This window comes from Aspergillus heteromorphus (assembly GCF_003184545.1).
Source record: "Aspergillus heteromorphus CBS 117.55 chromosome Unknown BO70scaffold_1, whole genome shotgun sequence".
Lineage (NCBI taxonomy): Eukaryota > Fungi > Ascomycota > Eurotiomycetes > Eurotiales > Aspergillaceae > Aspergillus > Aspergillus heteromorphus.
In genome coordinates this window covers 2,903,638-2,925,290 of record NW_020290406.1, presented here as the reverse complement: position 1 = coordinate 2,925,290, position 21,653 = coordinate 2,903,638, and the positions used below count along the sequence as shown (strand labels likewise).

Genomic DNA, 21,653 nt, shown 5'->3' with positions numbered 1-21,653 from the left:
CCTCCACCTCCACCATCCACCCCCACCGAGGAAGAGAACCCCGACGACAAACACCGCCAATACTCCTCCCAGACAGCCTCGACATCACACGCGCGCCAACCGGGCGTCGCAGGCCAGCCGAACCCGCGCTTCAACCCATCGAGAGCGCGCGACCAGGCCAGCCGGGCGGAGATGCGGTCGTAGGACGGGGCGGTGGGTTCGGCGAACCGGGGCCGGGATTCCGGGTAGGAGAAGATGTGGCAGCGGTGACGTTTTCGGGGTGGATGGCGGAGGAGGAGGAGGAGGAGGAGGAGGAGGAGGGGACGGGGTGGGTGGCGGTGCCGGCGAGGTGGATTTGGATGGGGAGGAGCGGCACGGAGGAGGGGTAGGTGGTTGGGGTGGTGGTGGTGGTGGTGGTGGTTGAGCAGCAGTCCGGGTAGTAAGCGATGAGGGCGCAGAGACGGGGGAATGGGTTGGTGGTGGTGGAGGGTTGGTGGTGCGATTCGAGCAGGAGATGCGCGGGTTTGTTGTATGCTGAGGGAGGGTGAGTGAGTGAGTGAGTGAGTGAGATGGATGTATGTATAGATGTAGAAGAAGATGATGATGGAGACGATATCATACCCACAACTGCGTATCGCTCGCCCGGCTCGAGGTTGTCCTCGCGCTCGTGCAGGAGGTTCTCGAGCTCCTTGCGATCATCCCCGGGGAAGGCCAGATACTCGACGTCGAAGCCCTCGGCGTGGAGTCGCGCGAGGATGCCGGCATCGAAGTCGGGCGAGTCGGAGGTCACGTACAGGCGCCGGGGCACGCTGGGTTCGACATCGCGGCGACGCTTGTCACTGCTATTGCTGCTGCTGCTGCCCAAGAGGCTCGGGGGCGATTGCAGCGGCGTCCTGCTGGACGAGCTGCCGCGACGGCCCGAAGATGCTGGCGGAGGCGATCCATGGTCTATCGGTCTATCGCACAGGAGAAAAGAAACGAGAACGAGATGAAGATGAAGATGAAGATGAGATAGCGGAAGTCAGCGCCGGACCCATGGTCGAGTTCGCCATGACCCGATTTAAATAAACAACAGCCGAGCAGCCCGCCGGCATGCTGGGCTGACGTCGACGAGTGCTGGCCATTCCGGGGCAACGTGGATCCAGCCAGATAGATATGGGGCCTGCGGGATCGCCTGATGGCTGGCTTGGAGATCGGCCCAAGGTCGTAACATCGGTTCATGTGCGTGCATGCATGCATGCATGCATGCATGCACGCATGGCGCTATGTATTCTATCGTCTCTATCGGTGCTGCGAAAAGCCGGCCTGACGTCAGGCAGGTGGTCTGGTATGTACAAACATCGTCTCAGCCATGTCATCCCCTCCCACGCCCGTCATCGGTCAGGACTCGAACCCGGTCAGCCAGCTCGTCTGTCCCCTTACGTCCTCCTCGTCCGCCCGGCCCGCCGCCAGATAGCTCGCATACGCCGGCCGCTGCAGGCTGCGGCGCGCCACCTCGCAGTCCACGCGGATGTCCTCCACCAGGGCGTCCAGCGACACGTAGTCGAACTCGGGCCGGATGTAGCCCAGGATCAGGAGGCGGAGGGGGGTGCCGTAGAAGTCGGGCAGTTTGTGGAAGGTGACCGGGCCGTCGGCGGTCGCGGTCGGGGAGGGCGCGGACAGCGGCGGCATGATGTGGATTTCCTATTTCCCGGGGGCGCGGTCAGTTCGGTCCTCGCGCTGGTGGGGGGTAGGGAGGGGAACGGACGATCGACTTGGTTTTGTTCTTGTAGAAGGGATTGTAGCCGATGCTGAGGACGGCGGGTAGGATGGGGGCATCGTCCTCGTACGCAAAGCGGGCGGGATCCAGGGCCACGACGCCGTAGTACACGCCCACCGACAGATCCGGGTACTCGTCCAGCCCTTCCGCGGGGATGTTGGCGGTGGGGATGCCCAACTGCTGGCTGTTAGCGGCGCGAGGGAGTAAGGGCGCGAGGGCGCATCGGTGGCACTCACCTCTTTGCTGCCCCGCCCAAACCCTTTGATGACCGGCCCGGAGAGGCGGATGGGATAGGGGGCGGAGGGCCCGTCATCAGACCCTGCGACGGGATCGCGGGGGCCGTCGGGTCGCATGGTCGTGGCGAGGGGAGGCAATGGGGGGTGGGAGGGTGAGGAGGATGGAGGGAGGGAAATGAGGTGAGACTTGAGAAGACCGAGAGAGAGAGAGAGAGAGAGAGAGAGGAAAGATAGAAAGAAAGAAGGAAAGAAGGCCGGAGAATCGCGCGATCGGCGGGATCGATAAGATCCATGCGGGGTTCCCGATCGGGCCGCCAACTGGCCAGTCATCATCACATTCCTGCCTACGTTTTACTGACTTACATGTTTACTTCTCTACAGACACAGCATGTTCGTCGAACCGTGAAACTCCGTTCCTCTAAATATGAAAGACTTTAAGCTCGTAACTACACGTTTACTCCATCTCAATCGTCGCAGGAGGCTTGCTGGAAATGTCATACAGAACACGGGACACTGCAATCAATCAGCATGCTGCCATGAGAAATGGAAAGGGGGCAAAAAAGAATGAACTTACCGCCGTGGACCTCGTTGATGATCCGGGTCGAGCACTGGCTCAGAAACTCGTTGTCGAAGGGGAATGCCCTGGCAGTCATGACTGCGGCCTGTTAGTCCCAACTCAAACTCAACAAAAAGGGTAGTGTATATCGGTCACTCACAATCGGTCGTCTCGACGGCACGCAGGATGATGATCTCCGCGTAAACCCGGTTGTCACCCATGACACCCACCGCCTTGCTGGGGTCCAGGGCGGCGTACGCCTGCGCGATCTGGTCGTACAGACCCGCCTCGCGGATCATCGAGATGAAGATGTGGTCCGCCTTGCGCGCGATCTCCACCCGCTCCGGGGTGACCTCACCCAGGACACGGATGGCAATGCCGGGGCCCGGGAAGGGGTGGCGCATCACCAGCTCGTGGGCGATGCCCAGCTGGCGACCCAGCGCCCGGACCTCGTCCTTGAACAGCTCGCGGAGAGGCTCGATCAGCTTCATGCCCTGGCCCTCCATCATGCGCTCTGCTCCACGTCAGTACAAGTGCACACATACAAAACCCACCCGGGGAACTCACTGGGCAGACCACCCACGTTGTGGTGGGTCTTGATGGTCGCCGAGGGACCCTTGAAGGAGATACTCTCGATGACATCGGGGTACAGGGTACCCTGGAGGAACCACTTGACCTTGGCGCCCTGGTGCTCGGTCTTGGCCTCGATCTTCTGGGCCTCCTCCTCGAAGACGTCGATGAAGGTGCCGCCGATGAACTTGCGCTTCTGCTCGGGCTCCGTCACGCCCTTGAGGCCGTCCAGGAAGCGCTTGGAGGCGTCCACCACGGTCAGATTGATGCCCAGGTGGTTGTTGAGGGTCTCCTCGACGATGGCGCACTCGTTGAGGCGCATGCAGCCGTTGTTGACGAGCACGGCGTGGAAGCGGTCGCCGATGGCCTCCTTCATGAGCTTGGCGGCCCTGGTGCGCGTTAGCAAGGATCAGCCGGCGTATTGGCAGCAGCGGCACTTACACGGTGGAGTCGACACCACCACTGACGGCACCCAGCACGTGGTCAGTCTCGCCGACCAGCTTGCGGATGCGGACGATCTCCTGGTCCACGAAATTGGACATGGACCAGTTCTGCTGCGCCTCGCAGATGTTGACGGCGAAGTTCTTGAGGATCTCGGTACCTGTGAACGGGAAGGTCAGTGTCGGCCTCCCTCACAGACAGACTCGGGGGGGAACGCCGTACCGAGGGGGGTGTGGGTGACCTCAGGGTGGAACTGGACACCGTAGAGGGGCTTGGTGGCGTGGGCAATGCCGGCGTACTCGGAGTTGGCGGTAGTGGCGATGGTGTGGAATCCCTCGGGGAGCTTGACCAGCTTGTCGCCGTGGCTCATCCAGACCTTGATGTGGCCCTCGAGGCCGGCGAACAGCTTGTCGACGTGGCCCTGATTGTCGAGTCTCTTGGCCTCGAGGTCGGCGTGGCCGTACTCGCGGGAGGTGCCGGCGTCGACGTTGTCCTTGCCCAGGCGGTAGGCCATCTCCTGGAGGCCATAGCAGATACCGAGGATGGGGACACCGAGGTCAAAGACGGCGGGGTCGGCGTGGGGGGCTGTCGGGGTGGTGAGTCAGTCAGTCAGTCAGTCAATCTCCGTATTTGCATGCGGCTTCCCGAGCGAGGGAGGGAACCGGTTCACTTACCGCCGTCCTGGTAGACACTGTAGGGACCGCCAGACAGGATGATACCCTTGGGCTTGAAGGGCAGGTCGGCGATCTTCTGAGTGCATGGCAGCATCTCACTGTAGACATTGATCTCGCGCAGTCTCCGGGTGAGGAGATGCGTCTGGGGGGAGACGTCAGTTGACTCATCGCGGTGCGGTGATGGCGGGGTAGTGGGCGGGCACTCTGAGGGGAGGGGAGCAGCAGAGAGACGTACGTATTGAGACCCGAAGTCTAGGATGAGGATGGTGTCGAAGGTGGCATGGGGAACCTCGGTGTCGGCCATGGTGACGGTAGGGGGCAGAGAGACAGGACCAATTGCTCGAACCAGGAAGCGATGCAGGCCAGCGGAAGACTTGCTTGCAGACGCCCGACTGAGCCTCTTTTTTTTCTGCGCCCATCCCGAAATTTTTTTCTCTGCCGGGCGGTGAGCCGGGCGGTCGGGGAGGGGGAGATAACGCTAACGCTAACGCTTATCGGGCAGACGCTCCCGTGACGTTGCTTATGTCAGCAGTTCCGCCAGCCCTAACCAGGAAGAAGAGTGGCTAAGAAGCCACTCCCTCTTCTGTATTCATTCTATCCAACAGTCAGTCAGTACTGGTATCTCCTTGGCAGTGGCTGAGACCTCCATCTTCAACGTCTATCTATCCAAGTCCCACGAAGACAGACCACGGTTATCAACATCTCAACGTTCCACATCCTCCTGTTACTGTAACAGCCCACCCGCCAAGGGATCAACCCGACCAGCCTGCGCCGGAATACGAGGTGTGCACTTTATAAATCCCCATATCCCATCCAAGCGTCCAGTATCTATCTAGTTCCAGCATATGCAGTGGACCTCCCACCCAAGGTTGAGCAAGTTGCACCAAACAATCCCCCGGGACTAACTTCGCCTAGCGCCTGCCCTACTCCAGACTAACGCCCCTTAGTAGCTTGGCCGGGTCAGGGTCAGGGTCAGGGTCAGGGTCAGTGTCTGCTCCATCCGTACTGGAGTCTGGAATCCATCCTGGATATGACACGCGGGCGAACAGACTTCTTCAGCATGAGTGTCCGACAGATAGGAGCGATGAGGAGTAGGGATGGATGCCACTCATTTCTTTTTTTTGTGCCTGTGTGGAGCTGATGATTGGCGGGGAGGGACTATGATCAGGGTCTCAGGGTCTCCGGGACATGCGAGACTCATGCAATATCGGCATGATTCATGCCAAGATGGTTCTTTTTTTTTTTTTTTTCTTTATCCAGGCAGAATTGGACCCTCACTAGGCAGACTCGAGCTAGAAAAACTATTTCCTGGCGGAACCACCACCCCTGAGGGGATTTAAACCGGGCCTGTGTCCCTGTCTGTTGTCCTACCTCCATCATCTTCTCTCCTTGCCTTTCTCTGTCTGTCTACACAGTACCACCAAGCCATCACCACCTCAAATAGACAATAGACTCCCACTCCCTCCCACCACACAACCCTAACCATGCACTTCGCCAACCTCCCCAACCTCCCCACCCTCCTCTCCCTCCTCTCCACCCTCACCACCCTCACCCTCACCACGGCCGCCACAACAACAGCGACCCCAGCACGACGACCCTCCAAATCTTCAACGGCGGCGACAGCACCACCATCCCGATAGCCGGGTTCTCAGCGAGCATCATCGCCGTCGACAGCACGGCGACGACCCTCGCCATCGACTGCGGCGACAGTTCCAGCTCCTGCGCTCTCCCATCCCCGATCACCATCACCGAAGGCCCATCCACATTCACCATGAGCGCGGTGTACGCAACCAGCACCGCGGGCCTAGACGGCACGGTGACGCTGATCCAGGACTGCGAGATCACGTCGTCGACGCAGGGGGCGTCGTGTTCGGTGTCCATGGCTGTGGAGGTCACGTATGAGGGGGTCTCGTCGTCGACGGCAACCAGTACGGTGACTTCGTTGGACGGGGACGAGATTTATTATCAGGCGGTGACGGCGACGGCGGGCGTGGAGAAGTTGAGTGCGCCGAAGGCGACGGAGAGTGCCGGGGGGGCGGCGGCGGCGGCGATGGGGATGGGAGGCGTGGGTGTTGGGGGGCGGCGGTGGTGGTGGCGGCGGTGGCTGCTTGGGGGTTGTGAGCGTTGATGTGTATTGATAGTAGTGCTTGACTGGCAATGTGAGCATGCGTCGCGTCTTGTATGCCTAGCTTCATATGGATCCTTGAGCCCCAGGTGCACGCATCCCTTTGGGATTTGGATGATTTGTGCGCGTCGGGCCTGAGGTTGATCATCATCCTCTTGTGGCAGTTCATCCACTTCTATAACTCCTCCAATCGATAACCGTGATTTGACTTCAAATGTGGAAGCTGGAATCGATCCTCCAAAGACAATTCATGGCTGGGCTAACCCGTACAAGTCCACTATATACAAGCCCGTTCATAACTCCATTACGTCCCAGCTCTATGTCGAGAATCAATAGCTCCCAGGGGAATCATACAACCAGTATGTACCAATACAAACATCCGGCCGCCGACCCGCCAGTCGGGGACCAAAGCAAAGAGCGACCCATTTTTTTAGAATCCGGCCCGGGTATGAAACTGATGAAGCACATTAAACAATAAAGCAGGGGCAGACGCATGATACAGATGATCAAATACACGGTAAGAACTGGGGCGGGTTAGCATCGCCATCACCATCATTGTCATCGGCCCAAAGGGGGATAACTCACATTCATCACAATCAACATCGGAATGTCGAAGACGTCTCGCTTGACTGTCCAGCAGTATGCACATTCGACCTTGCCGTCCTTGAACCCCAGCTGGTTCATCCCCGCCTCGCTGGCAATCCCGCCCTTGCGCAGGTGGCTGTTCCACCGTTGGTGGTCTTCCGACGCCACCTCCATGTCCTCCTTCGTCTTGTACTTCAGCAGCTTGCACGTCGTCATCACGCTGCCCCGGGAGTCCCCAAATGCCAGCCGCGCAAAGTCCTCGTAGAACTGCACCACGCTGTCATCGTCCAGCAACTCCGCCAGGAACACCGGCTGCGGCCGCCCGGGCGTCGGGTTCTCCGCCGTCGAACTGCGCGGCGTGAAGCTGCGTGACGATGTCCCGGAGCCGGGCATCGAGGTCCCGCCCGTGTTGACGTTGAGGTTCGCCTCCTTGCCCAGCAGCACGTCCTTCTTCCACCCCGTCAGGATGCTGAACTCCTTGCCCACGGCGGCGATCTCGCCCGTCCGCCGGCACACAATGGTCGGCGTGCCGCACGCGTTGATGAAGTCCTCGTACTCCCACAGCGTCCGCTGGAAACACTTCTCCATGAAGATCAGGTCGTCCCGGTTCAGCGTCTTGGTCGTCGCGATGAAGGACGGCCGGATAGACGCCAGCGCCTTGGCAATCTGCAGTCTCTTCTGGGGAGGGAAGCGTCGCTGGATGAAGGCGGTGAGGTTGTGGAAGCGACTGGTGTAGGCATACGGCTCCTTGACGCTGTCGTAGACCGCAGACGGGTTCCGCTGGCGTCGCCGAGTCCCGACCTGCAGGCTCTGGTGTTTCAGGCTCGGGGTCGTGATGGACGGTCGCTGTCCGTTGGGAGCCAACCCATTCGATTTGCTGGCTACCGCGCTGTTGAACGGAGACTCCTCAAACCCTGTCGTCATCTGCGGGCTGGTGGTCGCACCGGGACTATTGAAGCTGGCCGGACCGCTTTCAATCGCAAACGCGTGGGGCGCATCCGCCTTGCCCATGTGCGCTGGGATCGCGCTACCCTGTCCCTGGGGGTAGACCCCCGGGATCCCGTGCGGTTGAGTCGGTGCCTGTCCACTAGGCCACTCGTTCAAGAGCGGATCCCCGAACATGAACGGCGGCTGGTTGCCCGGGCTTTCGCCAAACCCGGGCCCGGCGGCGATTGGCGTCGAGGCGAACTGTGCCGAGCCACTCCGTCCCATCGACCCTCGCTGGGTGGCCGAGTCGCTGGGCGAGTCCCCGGCGCCCGTGGCCATGTGTCCCAGCATGCCAAACTCCAACGCACCGTAACGGTTCTCAAAGTTCATGCTGGATAGGTCGAAGTTGAACAGGGCTGGGTCACTCGGGTCGAAGAAGGGACCGGCGAACGGGTTCTGACTCTGGGTGGGAGGTCCCGAGACGGGGTTCGGCGGGGGCTGGTTGACGGAGGAGAGGCTGTTGGCTCGAGCCGTCGGAGTGGCCTTGAGGTTGAAGGTCGGGGACACGGGGGATTGGGAAGGAAAGGAGCCCTGGTTCATGGCATTCTCCTGGTAGACATTGTAGGACGTCGACTGGGGCGTAGGGTAGAAGTTGGCCCCGGAGCTCTGCCGAGCGGCGGCATTGACAGCATTGGCCCCATTCCTGGACAGTGGCAGGCTATTGCGCATGCCGCCACCATTGTTGTAGAAAGTCCCGCCGCCGGGGATGCTGGGCATCAAGGCGCCATCCGGCGCATCGTGCAGGTATTTGGCCTTCTTCCGGACGCCGTCGTGGCACGCATCTTGCAGACCACGCTTGATGCACCGTTGACACGGTCTCTCATCACCTATGCGCAAAGCTTGATTAGTGGCAAGTCCTCAATCAGGCCGCGCAAGCGCAATGACACGGTGCATCATTGCGCCTGCGCGCGCAGAAGAGTCGGTGAACAAATGGCTACTGGAAACAACGAGGGGGGTCGTGGAACGCAAGCAAAGCTGAAAGTAAGGTCAGTCGTACCGCAAGTCAAGTGCGCCCGCTGGCAAGCAAAGCAAGCCCTTCTGGCCTTCTTCCTCCGCGGTCTTGACGGGTCCTTCGGGTTGGGTTTCTGGCCGGGCGCCGCGGCACCACTGGTATGTCCGTCGCCGTTGGCCTCGGCCTTGGGCGGTTCTGCCTGGTCTCCGGCCGCGCTAGCCTCCTGGCTGGCTTCGGTGCGCTCCGCCGACGGGGCAGGGGAGCTTTGGTCCTTCTCTTCCACGTTCATCTCGGTATGAATTCTCCAGCGATGTCTTGGGGGATGGGGGTGGTATGCGGCCGTTAATAATGTTATCGCACGTGCGCTGCTCGGTGTTCGTGATGGGCGGCGACAGGTGAATGCCGAAGCAGCTTGGTTCCGAGTCGGGTGGGTGGGTGGCTTTTGTCGCGTTGCGAACCAGCGCAGTCAGAGGAAACCCCACCAAAATTCGCGCGCACCAATCTCACCAGGCTTTAATCTGGGAGGGACAAATCGAGCGTTCTGTCGCGGATCGGGCGCATAGAATCCAGGACGGTGACGGTGACGGTGACGGGTCCGAGGGCGTTTTGTATTAGTTGCCAGGACGGGATGAACAGCGGAACCGACCGCAGCAGAGGTCAGCACGAGTCAAACCGGGGGGGGGGGGGGGGGGGGCGGTCGTGGGTTGGGTTGCGGTTGCGCCGAGAAAATCGGGATGAGAGCGGAGCGCTGGTGAGAATTGAGAGTGATCTCTCTTGCTCTCTCTGTATTATTTTTCTTCCCTTTTTTTTTTTTTATGTCACGCGGCAAGTGGTAGGAATGCGTAGCGCAGGTGGAGCGAGCGACTTGCCGGGACTGCGGGGAAGACCTGTCGTGTGAAAGGGTCGAGAAGGGAGCGGATCCAATGCCCAGCGGCGCAAATGCGAGCGATCCTGGAGGAGGGAGGGGAGAAGGGGGGTTGGTTTATAACGGCAAAGAGGACAACCGGAGGGGTATGGAGGGGAGGGGAGAGGCCAAGAAGCAATGCAGAGGAGCAGCAAACGCGGGGAGAGGGAAGAAGTCAGAAGAGAGGCGACGCGAGGAGAGGAGAGGAGAGAGAGGTCCGTGGTGACTAAAGAGAGGGATTTTGATTCCCTTTGCGAAAAAAATGAACGAACGAGAGGACGAGGCCGAGTCGGACTCGTCTTCGTCTCGTCTCGTCACGTCTTGTCACCCCGCCCTGCCCGTACCGTACCGTACCGCGTCCAGCCCAGTCCCGCCAGCTGAGTCGCGTGTCGACCTGTCCGCCGTTCGACCGATGCTTCCTCTGTTCTGGATATCTTCCAGGAAGTTCGGTCTGGCTGACCGCGCCGAGCTCTAGACAGAGATCCCAGTCCGATGCCTGGAGAGGCACTGGAAGGGCAGGCCTGGCGCCCTTTTCTACTCGGGACAAATGCCGCCGACCCAAACAGGAACGCTCTCCCATGGTCCCCGTCGGTACTGAAATGACGGCCCTGGGACGGTTTTACATGTGCTTCCAAGGTGGACGGCCGCATGTGACGCAGGCCATGCGGATATCCTTTTGCAGTCTACTTACTACTTTCATCATCCATGGAGCAGGAAGTAGATATTTGGTACTCTGTGCAGTGTACTCGGTGCGACTCGTGATTGATAGCAGATCTCGGCTGGGAAATCACGCCGTGACTCTTGCTATGTGACTTTCGAGTCATGGTCCGTGTCCGGTATACTGTATACTGTACATACTGTATACTGTATACAATGTCGGCCCAACCCTCAGAAACATATCGTGGGATGGATAGTAGTATGCACACCATCCCAGCCAGCATGGGCTAGTTCGGCCCGTGCCGACAATCAAAAAAGCAATCATGTCCTATACGAAGGACGGAGTAGATACGCCCGTACAGCAGGAGCAGGGTGTCTCCAGAACTACTGTTATACAAAGTAGATATACTCCGTAAAAAGCGACTGATTGACCGATCGGGTATGCCGCTTACCAGCGGTACCCGAGTACCGAATCGCATCCACTCTCGAGCACTAGCCACGCGAGATGTCAGCCTGAGATGGGAACCAAGCCATGCAAGTTGCAAACAGATACCAGGGACCAGTCGGGGATGTATGAATGGCCACTGAGCAATGCCGACGGACCAGAAGAAAGGATCGAATAGCCGGATTCATATATAGATCAACCGCCGGATATTCGATCTTGTACCTCTCAAAACAACATCTAGCGTCAGCATAGAAATAACTACCCCAACTCCAGCTAGATAACCCACCCTAAGCGCTACTACTACTACTACTACTACTACTACTACTACTACTACTACTACTACTACTACTACTACTACTAAGCCCCCGTCATTACAATACCGTATATCACCTCCACGCTCCCTCCCACGTGTATCCATCCCAAACCCAAATCAATATCGCAAAGCAAGAAAAAAAAGCCCTAGCCATCAGCTAGATAGTTAGTCCAGAATCCAGATAGCAAACCCTCCAGGCCAAACAAATCGCGCAATACAGAAAGCAAATCGCCAATCACAGCGCCCACAAACATCACCATTCTTCGAATCCTTGGTCAATCCATGAGCCATTTCTCGCTGCCGCCCGGGGCTTCCCGGACGGTTCGCTCCCCCTGGCTCCGGCTTTGCCCGAGCCTAAGTATGAACAGCTCGTGGAGGGAGACTTGTGAGTTTGCCTCGGTTAATTAGCCGTCGCCAATGTGTCATGGTTTGGTTTCAGGTTCGATCGAGGATGAATGAGGAGCGGCCAGTCGTGCGAGGGAAGGAAACCGGACTGGTTGTTGCGGCGGGCCTCGTATTGTTCGTGTTTGTCGGTCTCTGCCTCTAAGGTACTTCTTACCTACCTACCTGGTAGTTTACCTACATACATACGTGATGGGGGCAGCTTATGGCGCGAAGCGTAGCTCGGGCGGCCTCGCGACGGGGGTAGCCTTACACAAACGTGAAGAATTCTCATTTCATGTCGCGTGGAATCTGCTTTCCATGCGAATTACTCCGTGGTCGTTCAGCTGCGTGGTCTGCCGCCAACCGTCCTGTGAGCCTGCAGCTGCCAGCAACAGCATCTTCGGTCCGACATCGTGGATGCCGCCTGTGGGCTGGCTAAGTAGTCTAGGTTATGTACAAGAAGGTGAAAGTGGGTATCTGGTCGCGTAACGCTTCTAGGTCGAGCTGTTGTGTCCACTGTTGACCGACTCTTGAGCACGTGCCCATCAGGCGTAGTGTGCGCTGCATCGCATACCCTATGCTCCGTCTCAAGCAAAGCTACCCCGGCTCCCGATGGTGTAGACGTCTATCGTGCCGCGAATCGGCTCTTCTGCCGAATCCGATTGCCATAGCGGAAAAAGATATAACTGTCCGTCAGGGTCATCGTCAGTGTCGGGGTCATTCATGGCCGCAAGCCAGGGCCAAAGAAACTGTAGAGGAAATTACGCCGTCCAACAGTCTCACAAGCAGGAGAGATAGACTGCAGATCACGCGCAGAAGGCCAAGTACTTACGGAAATGGTGCCATGACAAGCGTCAGAAAAGCAAGCAGCGAGGTTGCCCAATGATATCCCAGGTTGTCGTACACTATGGGCAGTTAGCATCTGGCGGTCAGAGTCCAATGCATCACATTTCTAAACATATCACTGGGATTCAAACGTAGTTCCACCGGGTCAAGTTGGATCGACTTACTCTGTATCCCAAAGAGAGGGAAGACTCCGCCGAAAATAGACCGAGCGAAGCTGTTGGCCGCCAACGCACTTGCAGCATAGGTCGGGTACGCATCAACCAGGAAGGTGAAGACCCCGGAGTACACGAGGATAGTACTATCAGGTGTCAGTAGGAGCCGAGCCATGATGAGTGGTACAAGACAGATGATGGCAAAGGAAAGCTTCGGAAGAGGCTTCAAACTCACCCAGCTCCAAAGAACGCACTGCCGATGAGCGGTACAATCCAGTGTACGTGAGGATAGATCGTCCACGCAAAGATGAACAGTCCTATGGTGACGAGTGGACCCCCGGCAATGGCTACATTCAAGTGAGTTAGAACCATTTGCTCGCAATGCAGACAAGATACACATACCTGGTGGTAGCCGCCACTCTGGTTGGAAATCGTCGGACTTGCCAACGGCATCCTCGTGATTCATTTCCAGACGGATGTAATTACGGCGCCATATGGGGTCGGAAAAGATGGCAATAAGCATTCCGACGAACAGGCCGAGGAAACAAAGCCCCCGCTGCCATAGTTCAAAGCCGTACACGGTCTCAAAGACTAATTGAAACGCGCCGAAGAAAAGGTAGAGAATACCCAGCAGGATCGCCGAAAAGATGCAGAGACTCAAGCACATGGGCTCCAGAGTCAGGAGAAGCAAGGGCCTATAGATTGACCGCAAAACAGTCTGCGCTACCGAGCGATGCAGTTTCTCGATCGGAGCTTGCCATCTGTCCTCCCCCGTCTCCTTTCGAATCTTCCGCGCTTTCCGTCTCAGCAGACTAAGTGGGAGTTAGAGAAGTGGCCATCTCCCGTCATAAAAGACATCACTTACACTGGGTGGTAGGTCTCGGGAACGAAGCAGGTGATCAAGACTAACAACACACCGGTCCAGATGAGGAGTACATAAAACGTCCACCGCCTGGAGACCATTATCAGTTATGCCCGATGACGCAGATATATGGAAGCATACCATTCCGTGAATTGGTTGATGAAGCCACCGACCCTAATGACCGTCGTCAGCGACTGCAGCAACATACTCTATCATCGACTGGGAGACAAACAGTGGGCCCACCTCAGGACCAATAAACGGCGAGCTCGTGTACAGCATCATCGGAGCACTCAGCTCATGGCGGGCGAATAAATCTCCCACGGTGCCTCCGGCGACACTTAGAAATGCACTCCCGGCGATTCCACCGAAAAAGCGGCATATGATCAAGGTTTGGATATTCTTCGCCACCGCACATGGAATAAGCCAGATCAGAAAGAATGAGAAGGAGCAGATGTAGATTCTTCTTCGGCCGTAGAACTAACGAGTGTCAGCTTTCGCTTTTCCAATGAACAGATGTAGGATCAATATACAAACCTCAGACAGCGGTCCTAGAAAGAGCGGTCCAACCGCTGTTGGAAACCAAGTCAGTGCCATTGATATAGTCAGTGGAGACAGGATCATAGAAATCACTTACCGAGACCCCAGATGAAGAACGACAGGCCTAGAGTCGCAACCAGCCGAGAGCAATTGAACTCCACCATGATTTGGTCATAGGTGGCGGTATACATCGACGAGGTACAGGTTCTTCAAGCACCATTGATCAGCATCAACTGTATGGTATAGATTCGACAGGGTATACATACACACACAGAGAGCCTGCCGAGCAGATAACCACGATCAGCCATCGCCTAAGCGTGTCGAAGTTGCGCGGATTCTCGGGGTCATTTTCGTCCCAGCCGACGGTAAAACCATCCGGTTCTTCAGCAGATGCTCCCTCTTTCCGGCTAGGGGCTCTCTCAGCAGCTTCTTCGTCGGCCGTATGGCAGCTGTATCCGTCGTTCAGGGACCAGCTGCGCTCGAGATAATGTGACGACGCGGATTGATACCGGCGCAACCGTTCTTCGTGGGAGGCCGTCCGGGCACTGATGGGAGCAAACGTTCCATCGACATTATCCTCAAGCTTCTCCTCTTCCAGATTTTCCCCGTCGCTTCGCTCGGGGCTTGTAAAGCGTTCGCCCGAACGCCCGTCCGTGCTATCTCGCGAGCTGTCCACCCCCAGAGATGCAGACATGACGACTCAGTCCACCTGTTACGAGAAACCCTGCCACCTTCCAGTGGTCCAGTTCGTGGTTTTCGAGTGCTGTCACCGGCTGTGGCTCTCCGGGATTTGAATGACCACCCACGCGTCGAGCCGAGGCCCGAAGTATATTTGAGGTGAAACCGGCGATCTGCCGCGGGGAGGGAGGTAGCGAAGGCCCCAGTCGGGGAATTTTCCTATCGGGCTTGCAGGAGGTTGGCTAAGACGGCCAGTTAAGGGTTCAAGCAAGAAAAGACCGAGAGGGCCAGTTGAATGGCGCGAGTGATGAGCCCGACACCGGACTACCGGAGGGGAAGTGTCGAGAATAAATAGAGAGACGGACAGATCTCCACCTGCTGCAGAGCACTAACACAGGAGCAATTACTATACTGGGTCCTGTATAGTGCAATGGCTCGATGGTTTGCGGACGCGAGATGGAGAGGGCGGCCAGTAGATTGACTGACTGGTTGCTGATTGCTGATTTCAGTTAGTGTCGCCTCTTCGGCTTCGGGGTAGAGCCGAGTGACGGGCTGAGGCGATAGACAACGCCCGAGCTGCTGTTATCGGGGAAACTTTGCCGCTGTGGAGTCCTTTGGGGGTGGGGGGGGGTCCTCCTCATGGACATGCATGGTCAGGGTCATGGTCCGGATCATGCATGACAAGTGATAACAGTTCATCATGTTGACGGGGTGCCGGGGAGGAACTACCAGCGACACGCCCGCCGGCCGTCCATGAATTCCCCACGTGGAAATAAATGCCTTTTTTCCACCTTGCACCGGGGGGCCAGCCACTAGATACGCAATAGTAATTGCCTAGAGGCATGCAGAGCAAAGTTGTAGTCTCTGTTGTCGGTATAGAATATTTAGAATACTACCCTCCCCCCCTTAGATCCCCCGCCTACCTCTGTAATATATTGTCTTTTTGTGAAGTATAGAGTAAAGCTTTCATAGTACTCCCACCCAAACAGAAGAGCTTTACAGAGAGAGTACTGATCGGTCGGTATAGTCCAGTTGGTCCTGGAGTGGTCACGTGCTATAGGTGGCTGAGATAAGCAGTGACCCCCACTAGGCCCAATGCGGACCGCCCGGATCAACGCGTCATCCGAGGCGCTAGGCCGGATTGGGGAAAGCATCATCAAGTGGCCCAAAGAACTGCACGGCGCCCCGGAACGAAAGTCAAGCAACAAGAGACATGAAAGGACTGTGGCTGCTGGGTGATCAATCAATCAATTCAATCAATCAATTCATCCGACTGTCAATAGTCTATTCGCGGCCTTGTGTCTGACTTGGTGGGTGCTTCTCGCTTCTCCCGGAGTCTGGCCAATGTCCGACCCTCCTCCCTCGCCCTGCACGGCCCTCAGGCTGGCCGTCTCCGTGTCCACTTAGCGACCTCCCGTCCTGCTAACCAATTGACTATTATTGATGCAGTTACGGCCAGGTCGCGTCTACCCCCCAGGAGAACGTGGCTTCGCACTTCGCCCGGCCTTGTCGACTTTTCCCTGCGACCTCTGCGACCTCTGCGACCTCATTCTCCCCCCTGAAGCCTTCTTCCTGCTGTTCTCTGGCCCCGACGGGATGCTAGCATTTGCCTTCTGATCTGAACCGGGCCCTCCCTATTTTCCGTTTCGACAAAGCATGAGAAATGTCAAGGTCCGCAACGCCCGCGCTCCCTTTGCATAATGTCCAGATCCCCGATTCGAGACCGAGGTCGACAACCCCCGCGGACGTGCGCTCCAGCTCCTCCCCCTCAGTAAGTTCGTTGCAGCGCTGTCTCTTTCTTGCCCACGGCCCCCCTCCCCCCGGGGCTTCTGTCCCACCGGGGCCCCCCTTGTCCGGTGGACGCAGCTAACCTTTGCGCCCTGCCCCGATAGACGTCCACCTCGATATATTCGCTCCTAGACCCCCAGGAGACTGCGGACCGCCTGCAGACCTCCCTCGTTCATGGAATCAGTCCCGCGGAGGCGGAGGTGCGCCTGGCGCAGGATGGCCCCAACGAGCTACCCCATGAGGAGCCAGAACCCATCTGGCTTCGGTTCTTGAAACAGTTCAAGGAGACCCTGATTCTCCTGCTGCTGGCCTCCGCGGCGATATCGTTCTTCATGGGCAACTACGATGATGCCGTCAGCATTACTCTCGCCGTCACCATCGTTGTCACGGTCGGATTCGTCCAGGAATACCGGTCGGAAAAGTCTCTGGAAGCACTGAGCCGTCTTGTGCCGCATCATGCACACCTCATTCGCGATATCCCTTTGAATGGCCTGCCGTTGGCCAACTCGGTCCCTGCCACCTCCGCTGGGGAGATTGAATTGCAGGAGCTGCGGAGCAAGAGCCCCGCTATCTCGACTGCCGTCAAGGCTTCTAGCACCGTCCCAGCCGCCGAACTCGTCCCGGGTGATCTGGTCCTATTTACCGTCGGAGACCGCATCCCTGCAGACATTCGCATCACGGCGGCTACCGATCTGACTATCGATGAATCCAACCTCACCGGAGAGAACGAGCCGGTTGTCAAGTTCTCCGACGCCATTCGCAGCTCAAAGCACCTTTCGTCGCACTCCCCCAAGCTTGTGAGCCCGCCTCGATCCCCATTCTACGATGCCCCTGCTAGTGGGGCTGTGGGAGCGGATATCCGCCTGAATGAGCAACATAACATCGCCTTCATGGGGACATTGGTCCGATCGGGATACGGTCAGGGAATCGTCATTGGAACCGGTGCGAGAACGGAGTTTGGCAGTATCTCCGCTTCGCTACAGGAAATCGAAAGCCCACGAACCCCGCTACAACTGTCCATGGACCGCCTGGGCCAGGAACTGAGTTACATATCGTTTGGTGTCATTGGTTTGATTGTTGTCATCGGTTTGATTCAAGGCCGCAAGCTGCTCGAGATGTTCACCATTGGCGTTTCGCTCGCTGTCGCTGCCATTCCGGAGGGCCTTCCGATCATCGTGACCGTCACCCTGGCTCTCGGGGTTCTGCGCATGGCCAAACGAGGCGCCATTATGCGTAGACTGCCTAGTGTGGAGACACTGGGTTCGGTGAACGTCGTTTGCAGTGACAAGACCGGTACTTTGACTCTTAACCACATGACAGTCACGAAAATGTGGCATTTCGATTGCCCCGATCCGTTTGAGGTTCACCATGACATATCTTCCTTGACGCCCGGACCCGCGGCTCGCACCGTTCTTCGCATCGGCAACATTGCCAACAATGCCCGGCTGTCGCGTGTGCATGCAAACTCACCCGCTAGCGCATCCTCGGCCGCGGTGTTGTCCTCCACGGACGACCGGGCGTCTGGGAGTGTCCGAAGCAGATGGGTCGGCCAGCCCACCGATGTCGCTATACTGGATTTACTGGACACTTTCGGCGAGGACGATGTCCGTGACCGGATCAGCGCTCGTGTCGCAGAAACCCCCTTCAGCTCCGAGCGCAAGTGGATGGGCGTTATCATCGGCAATGGCACGTCTGGCGACTCCAACGTTGCCTATATCAAGGGTGCCCTCGAGCAGGTTCTAGCGCGGTGTGACACTTACTTGACTAGGGACGGCCGTGAGGTTATCTTGGATGAAGTACGACGCAAGGCAGTGAGGCAAGCCGCCGAGGAGATGGCATCGGAGGGATTGCGAGTCTTGGCTTTCGCCAGCGGCGCAGTGAGGGATGCTAGTAAAGGCAGAGCCTTTGGCAGCAGATCGGGCACGCCCATGTCCCTGACCAGCCAGACTGATGATGATGACAGGTACAATGGGCTGGTCTTTGCAGGCTTGGTGGGGATGAACGACCCTCCACGAAAGGATGTCCACAAGTCCATCCGGCGCCTCCTCGCCGGTGGTGTGCGAATCATCATGATTACCGGAGACGCCGAGACCACTGCCGTTGCCATCGCGAAGAAACTGGGAATGCCGATTAACGATGCTCCGGGATCCCGACCAGTTATCAACGGCCAGGAAATTGACCGGATGAGCACCACGGAGCTCGCGCAGGCCATCTCCTCTACCTCGATATTCGCACGTACCAGCCCGGACCATAAGATGAAACTTGTGCGCGCTCTGCAGTCTCGCGGAGACGTTGTTGCCATGACCGGAGATGGGGTGAACGACGCACCGGCGCTCAAGAAAGCGGACATCGGCATCTCGATGGGCAAGCTGGGGACGGACGTCGCCAAGGAAGCCGCGGACATGATTCTGACCGATGACGACTTCTCGACGATCCTGCGTGCTATTGAGCAGGGCAAGGGCATCTTCTACAACATCCAGAACTTCATCACGTTCCAGCTCAGCACCAGCGTCGCTGCGCTGAGCCTTGTGTTGCTGAGCACCACTTTGGGCTTCAAGAACCCGTTGAATGCTATGCAGATTCTGTGGATCAGTAAGTTTTAGCTGGCCCGCAACGACAGGCGGTTGCTAATCTCAATTGACAGATATTCTCATGGATGGTCCGCCTGCACAGTCCCTCGGTGTGGAGCCCGTTGATCCGTCTATCATGAACCGCCCCCCGCGTCCCAGGACCGCTCGGGTGCTCACGAAGCCGCTCATTCAGCGGGTACTTACCTCGGCCCTGATGATCATGATCGGCACCCTTGCCGTCTACGTCTACGAGATGGGAGATGTCGATGACGCGGCCAACCCCGGCAAGCGTTCGCGGGTGGTGACGGCTCACGACACGACGATGACCTTTACCTGCTTTGTGCTGTTTGACATGTTCAACGCCCTGGCGTGCCGCAGCGAGAGCAAGTCGGTGCTGCGGGGCGAGATCTCGCTGTTTGGGAACAAGATGTTCAACTACGCGGTCCTGGGCTCGCTTGCGGGGCAGGCGTGTGTGATCTATCTCCCCTTCCTGCAGCGGATCTTCCAGACGGAGCCTCTGAGCTTCGCGCACCTGCTGCGGCTGGTGTGCATTTCGAGTACGGTGCTTTGGGTGGACGAGGCCCGCAAATACTATATGTCGTTGAAACGACGGGGAACTATTGGGGGCGGCTACAGTGTGAATGTTTAATAGAGGGGCTGGGTTCGTGTATAGAAATGAATGCATTTTCCTTGTGTGTGTACGCTGGGCGGTAAGGATTTGTAATGGGGTTGGCTTTTTCAAACCAAAAAAAAAAAAAAAAGTTAAGCTCATTTAGCGGGGAATCATGATTCAATCGATCAACAAAATCCAAAAGCAAAAAGAAATGACCTACGCAGGATTCGAACCTGCAATCTCTTGATCCGTAGTCAAGCGCCTTACCATTGGGCCAGCAGGCCAGGTTGTTGAATTCGAGGTCTACCTTTGGTTCTAAGATCCATTGCTCAGAGTAGTAGTCCTCTAACAAGTCCATGTCTCGAGGTTCTTGGTTAGATATTGTCTTTCTACGAGAGACATTGTAAGCACTAATTCATAGGTGCTTGAGACATGTAAGCTAAAACAAGTGACTACTTGACTTAATGTTACGATTGCTGTTGTTTCGGTGCAGTTTGGGTGTATATATGTAGGACAACGGGAGAGAAGTTATTGCTGTTACATTCACCAGCCTGGTACGATCAGGGCACGCCGATTGATTTCATTGTCTATATCCATCAGTGTTGCCCCCACACATGCAATAGGGCTGTTGAAGCCTCGAGTTTTCCAATCAAGCATGGTCTGCTTGTCAGTCAGCCTACCCCAAGCCTCCAGCTAGACTACAATCCTATCTCTACCAGATGAATGTGCACCCCCAGGATAAGTCGGATCTACAAAGATGCCACCAGCAGTTCCCAATCGCAAGTAAAGACGGACGTGGCGCCAACCACGTCGTCAAAAGGCCGATGCGGGTCTCCAGACCCCCTAGCCTCTTACTCCCACGGACCCACGACTGGGGAAACCGCCCGTCACCGTACCTGCCGAGAGCGCAAAGGCGAAGGATAACAGAGCCCAGCCAGTGTGTACAAGGTGATGGCCTCACCTGCCCCAATGAACCATACATAACCAGTAGTTCATTCCATACGAAATGCACCAGATACCAAGCGCCAGCAATACACCCTGTCCGATGTGCATAGCACAAGTCACGAGACATAATCCTCCGCAATATAAAAGAAAGTGGCAGCTTCCCCGCACTATTATTTTCCCCAACCCAGGCACCAGGTCAACACCATGAACAAATCCACCCTCCCGATTGAGAAAGCGGTCGAACTGACACTGGACTGATAGATTACCATACCGGGGGATATCATTTTCTCAACTGATGAAGAACATGGCTCGCCCCATATTGACCCGGGACAGAGCTCCACGTGCTGCGGGAGGAAGAACCAGAAAATTCAGGCAGTGAAGCCAGCCTTCCCCCCCCAAAGACGATCAAGAGAGAGGGGAGGGTTCGGCGGGTAAAAAAACCGGGCTGATAACCTCGCCCGGCGCGAAAAAAGGCGGCCTCACCTGGCCAGCAGTAGTCACCTGACCCGCCACGTAGCAAACAAACAAACAGCCAGAAGCTCATCACGACATGCGACTAATGCTGCAGTCCTGCACGGACAGCCGGCAGGGAAGACTTAGGGCTGGCGGTCGATAACCGTTAGGTAATAGCGTGATCGCCTGATGTCGCGATTCGCAAATGGATCCCCCCCCCCATCGTGGGTTATGACAGCCTGAATGGCTGGGGATTCTTGTCCGGGTGCCAGTGTCACAGCACGTGGCCATCCCATCACACTGGATCCCACATGCAGGGGCAATGCCATCTGATCACTGTCTAGTTGAGTCTATCTAGACAGCTGTTCACCGTAGCCCTGGGTCCATACCCGTGTCCGTAGCAACAGACAGCCCCGATAGGGAAGTCATTCGATGAAATAGGGCCAAGATCTAGAAACAAACAATCAGCACTGGATCTAGATGGCCAGAAGATGTCTACTCACTCACCAGTCACCAGCCGCCACAGACAATACTAAGCCCCCCTAGTACGGAGTAGTCAACAGACATCTCCCCCATCTTCCAGTAATGCCAAGGGCAAGGGTCTAGATTATCTTGATTATCCGGGGAAGAACAGGAACAGCC

At 57.1% G+C, this 21,653-nt stretch overlaps 7 protein-coding genes and 1 non-coding gene across 8 annotated transcripts; 2 read left to right on the top strand and 6 right to left on the bottom strand.

Moving 5' to 3' along the window:
* Window positions 1-9: 9 nt before the first annotated feature.
* BO70DRAFT_425585 (uncharacterized protein) lies at window positions 10-1,031 on the bottom strand (the record flags this gene model as incomplete). Its single annotated transcript, XM_025547703.1, has 4 exons — window positions 10-128; window positions 208-513; window positions 601-927; window positions 1,013-1,031. The coding sequence occupies 4 exons, from the start codon at window positions 1,029-1,031 to the stop codon at window positions 85-87; spliced, it is 696 nt and encodes a 231-aa protein (XP_025404683.1). The 3' UTR covers window positions 10-84.
* Window positions 1,032-1,208: 177 nt separating this feature from the next.
* On the bottom strand, window positions 1,209-2,166 carry fmn1 (riboflavin kinase). Its single transcript, XM_025542204.1, has 3 exons — window positions 1,975-2,166; window positions 1,727-1,915; window positions 1,209-1,662 (listed from the first exon to the last, which is right to left on the bottom strand). Exons 1-3 carry the CDS (start codon window positions 2,089-2,091, stop codon window positions 1,360-1,362), a joined length of 609 nt encoding a protein of 202 aa, XP_025404682.1. The 5' UTR covers window positions 2,092-2,166; the 3' UTR covers window positions 1,209-1,359.
* A 204-nt stretch (window positions 2,167-2,370) lies between these two features.
* Window positions 2,371-4,599, bottom strand: gua1 (GMP synthase (glutamine-hydrolyzing)). Its single transcript, XM_025547702.1, has 8 exons — window positions 4,451-4,599; window positions 4,216-4,357; window positions 3,764-4,126; window positions 3,542-3,701; window positions 3,098-3,489; window positions 2,691-3,044; window positions 2,549-2,629; window positions 2,371-2,487 (listed from the first exon to the last, which is right to left on the bottom strand). Exons 1-8 carry the CDS (start codon window positions 4,517-4,519, stop codon window positions 2,429-2,431), a joined length of 1,620 nt encoding a protein of 539 aa, XP_025404681.1. The 5' UTR covers window positions 4,520-4,599; the 3' UTR covers window positions 2,371-2,428.
* A 1,204-nt stretch (window positions 4,600-5,803) lies between these two features.
* BO70DRAFT_358072 (uncharacterized protein) lies at window positions 5,804-6,627 on the top strand (the record flags this gene model as incomplete). Its single annotated transcript, XM_025542203.1, has 2 exons — window positions 5,804-6,300; window positions 6,405-6,627. Coding segments are annotated over 2 exons (630 nt in total), but the record flags the coding sequence as incomplete, so codon positions are not given.
* A 116-nt stretch (window positions 6,628-6,743) lies between these two features.
* Window positions 6,744-9,536, bottom strand: BO70DRAFT_358070 (Zn(II)2Cys6 transcription factor domain-containing protein). Its single transcript, XM_025542202.1, has 2 exons — window positions 8,910-9,536; window positions 6,744-8,739 (listed from the first exon to the last, which is right to left on the bottom strand). The coding sequence occupies exons 1-2, from the start codon at window positions 9,151-9,153 to the stop codon at window positions 6,899-6,901; spliced, it is 2,085 nt and encodes a 694-aa protein (XP_025404679.1). The 5' UTR covers window positions 9,154-9,536; the 3' UTR covers window positions 6,744-6,898.
* A 2,312-nt stretch (window positions 9,537-11,848) lies between these two features.
* Window positions 11,849-14,977, bottom strand: BO70DRAFT_384291 (MFS transporter). Its single transcript, XM_025545648.1, has 11 exons — window positions 14,231-14,977; window positions 14,062-14,171; window positions 13,962-13,996; window positions 13,660-13,904; window positions 13,569-13,601; window positions 13,431-13,517; window positions 12,968-13,377; window positions 12,801-12,912; window positions 12,578-12,711; window positions 12,400-12,472; window positions 11,849-12,253 (listed from the first exon to the last, which is right to left on the bottom strand). The coding sequence occupies exons 1-11, from the start codon at window positions 14,656-14,658 to the stop codon at window positions 12,193-12,195; spliced, it is 1,728 nt and encodes a 575-aa protein (XP_025404678.1). The 5' UTR covers window positions 14,659-14,977; the 3' UTR covers window positions 11,849-12,192.
* A 1,104-nt stretch (window positions 14,978-16,081) lies between these two features.
* pmr1 (Ca(2+)/Mn(2+)-transporting P-type ATPase PMR1) lies at window positions 16,082-19,668 on the top strand. The gene is made up of 3 exons (XM_025547701.1): window positions 16,082-16,413; window positions 16,535-19,022; window positions 19,075-19,668. The coding sequence occupies exons 1-3, from the start codon at window positions 16,306-16,308 to the stop codon at window positions 19,647-19,649; spliced, it is 3,171 nt and encodes a 1,056-aa protein (XP_025404677.1). The 5' UTR covers window positions 16,082-16,305; the 3' UTR covers window positions 19,650-19,668.
* A 157-nt stretch (window positions 19,669-19,825) lies between these two features.
* BO70DRAFT_t20 lies at window positions 19,826-19,897 on the bottom strand. Its single transcript has one exon. It is a non-coding gene; the product is annotated as a tRNA-Arg (tRNA).
* Window positions 19,898-21,653: the final 1,756 nt, after the last annotated feature.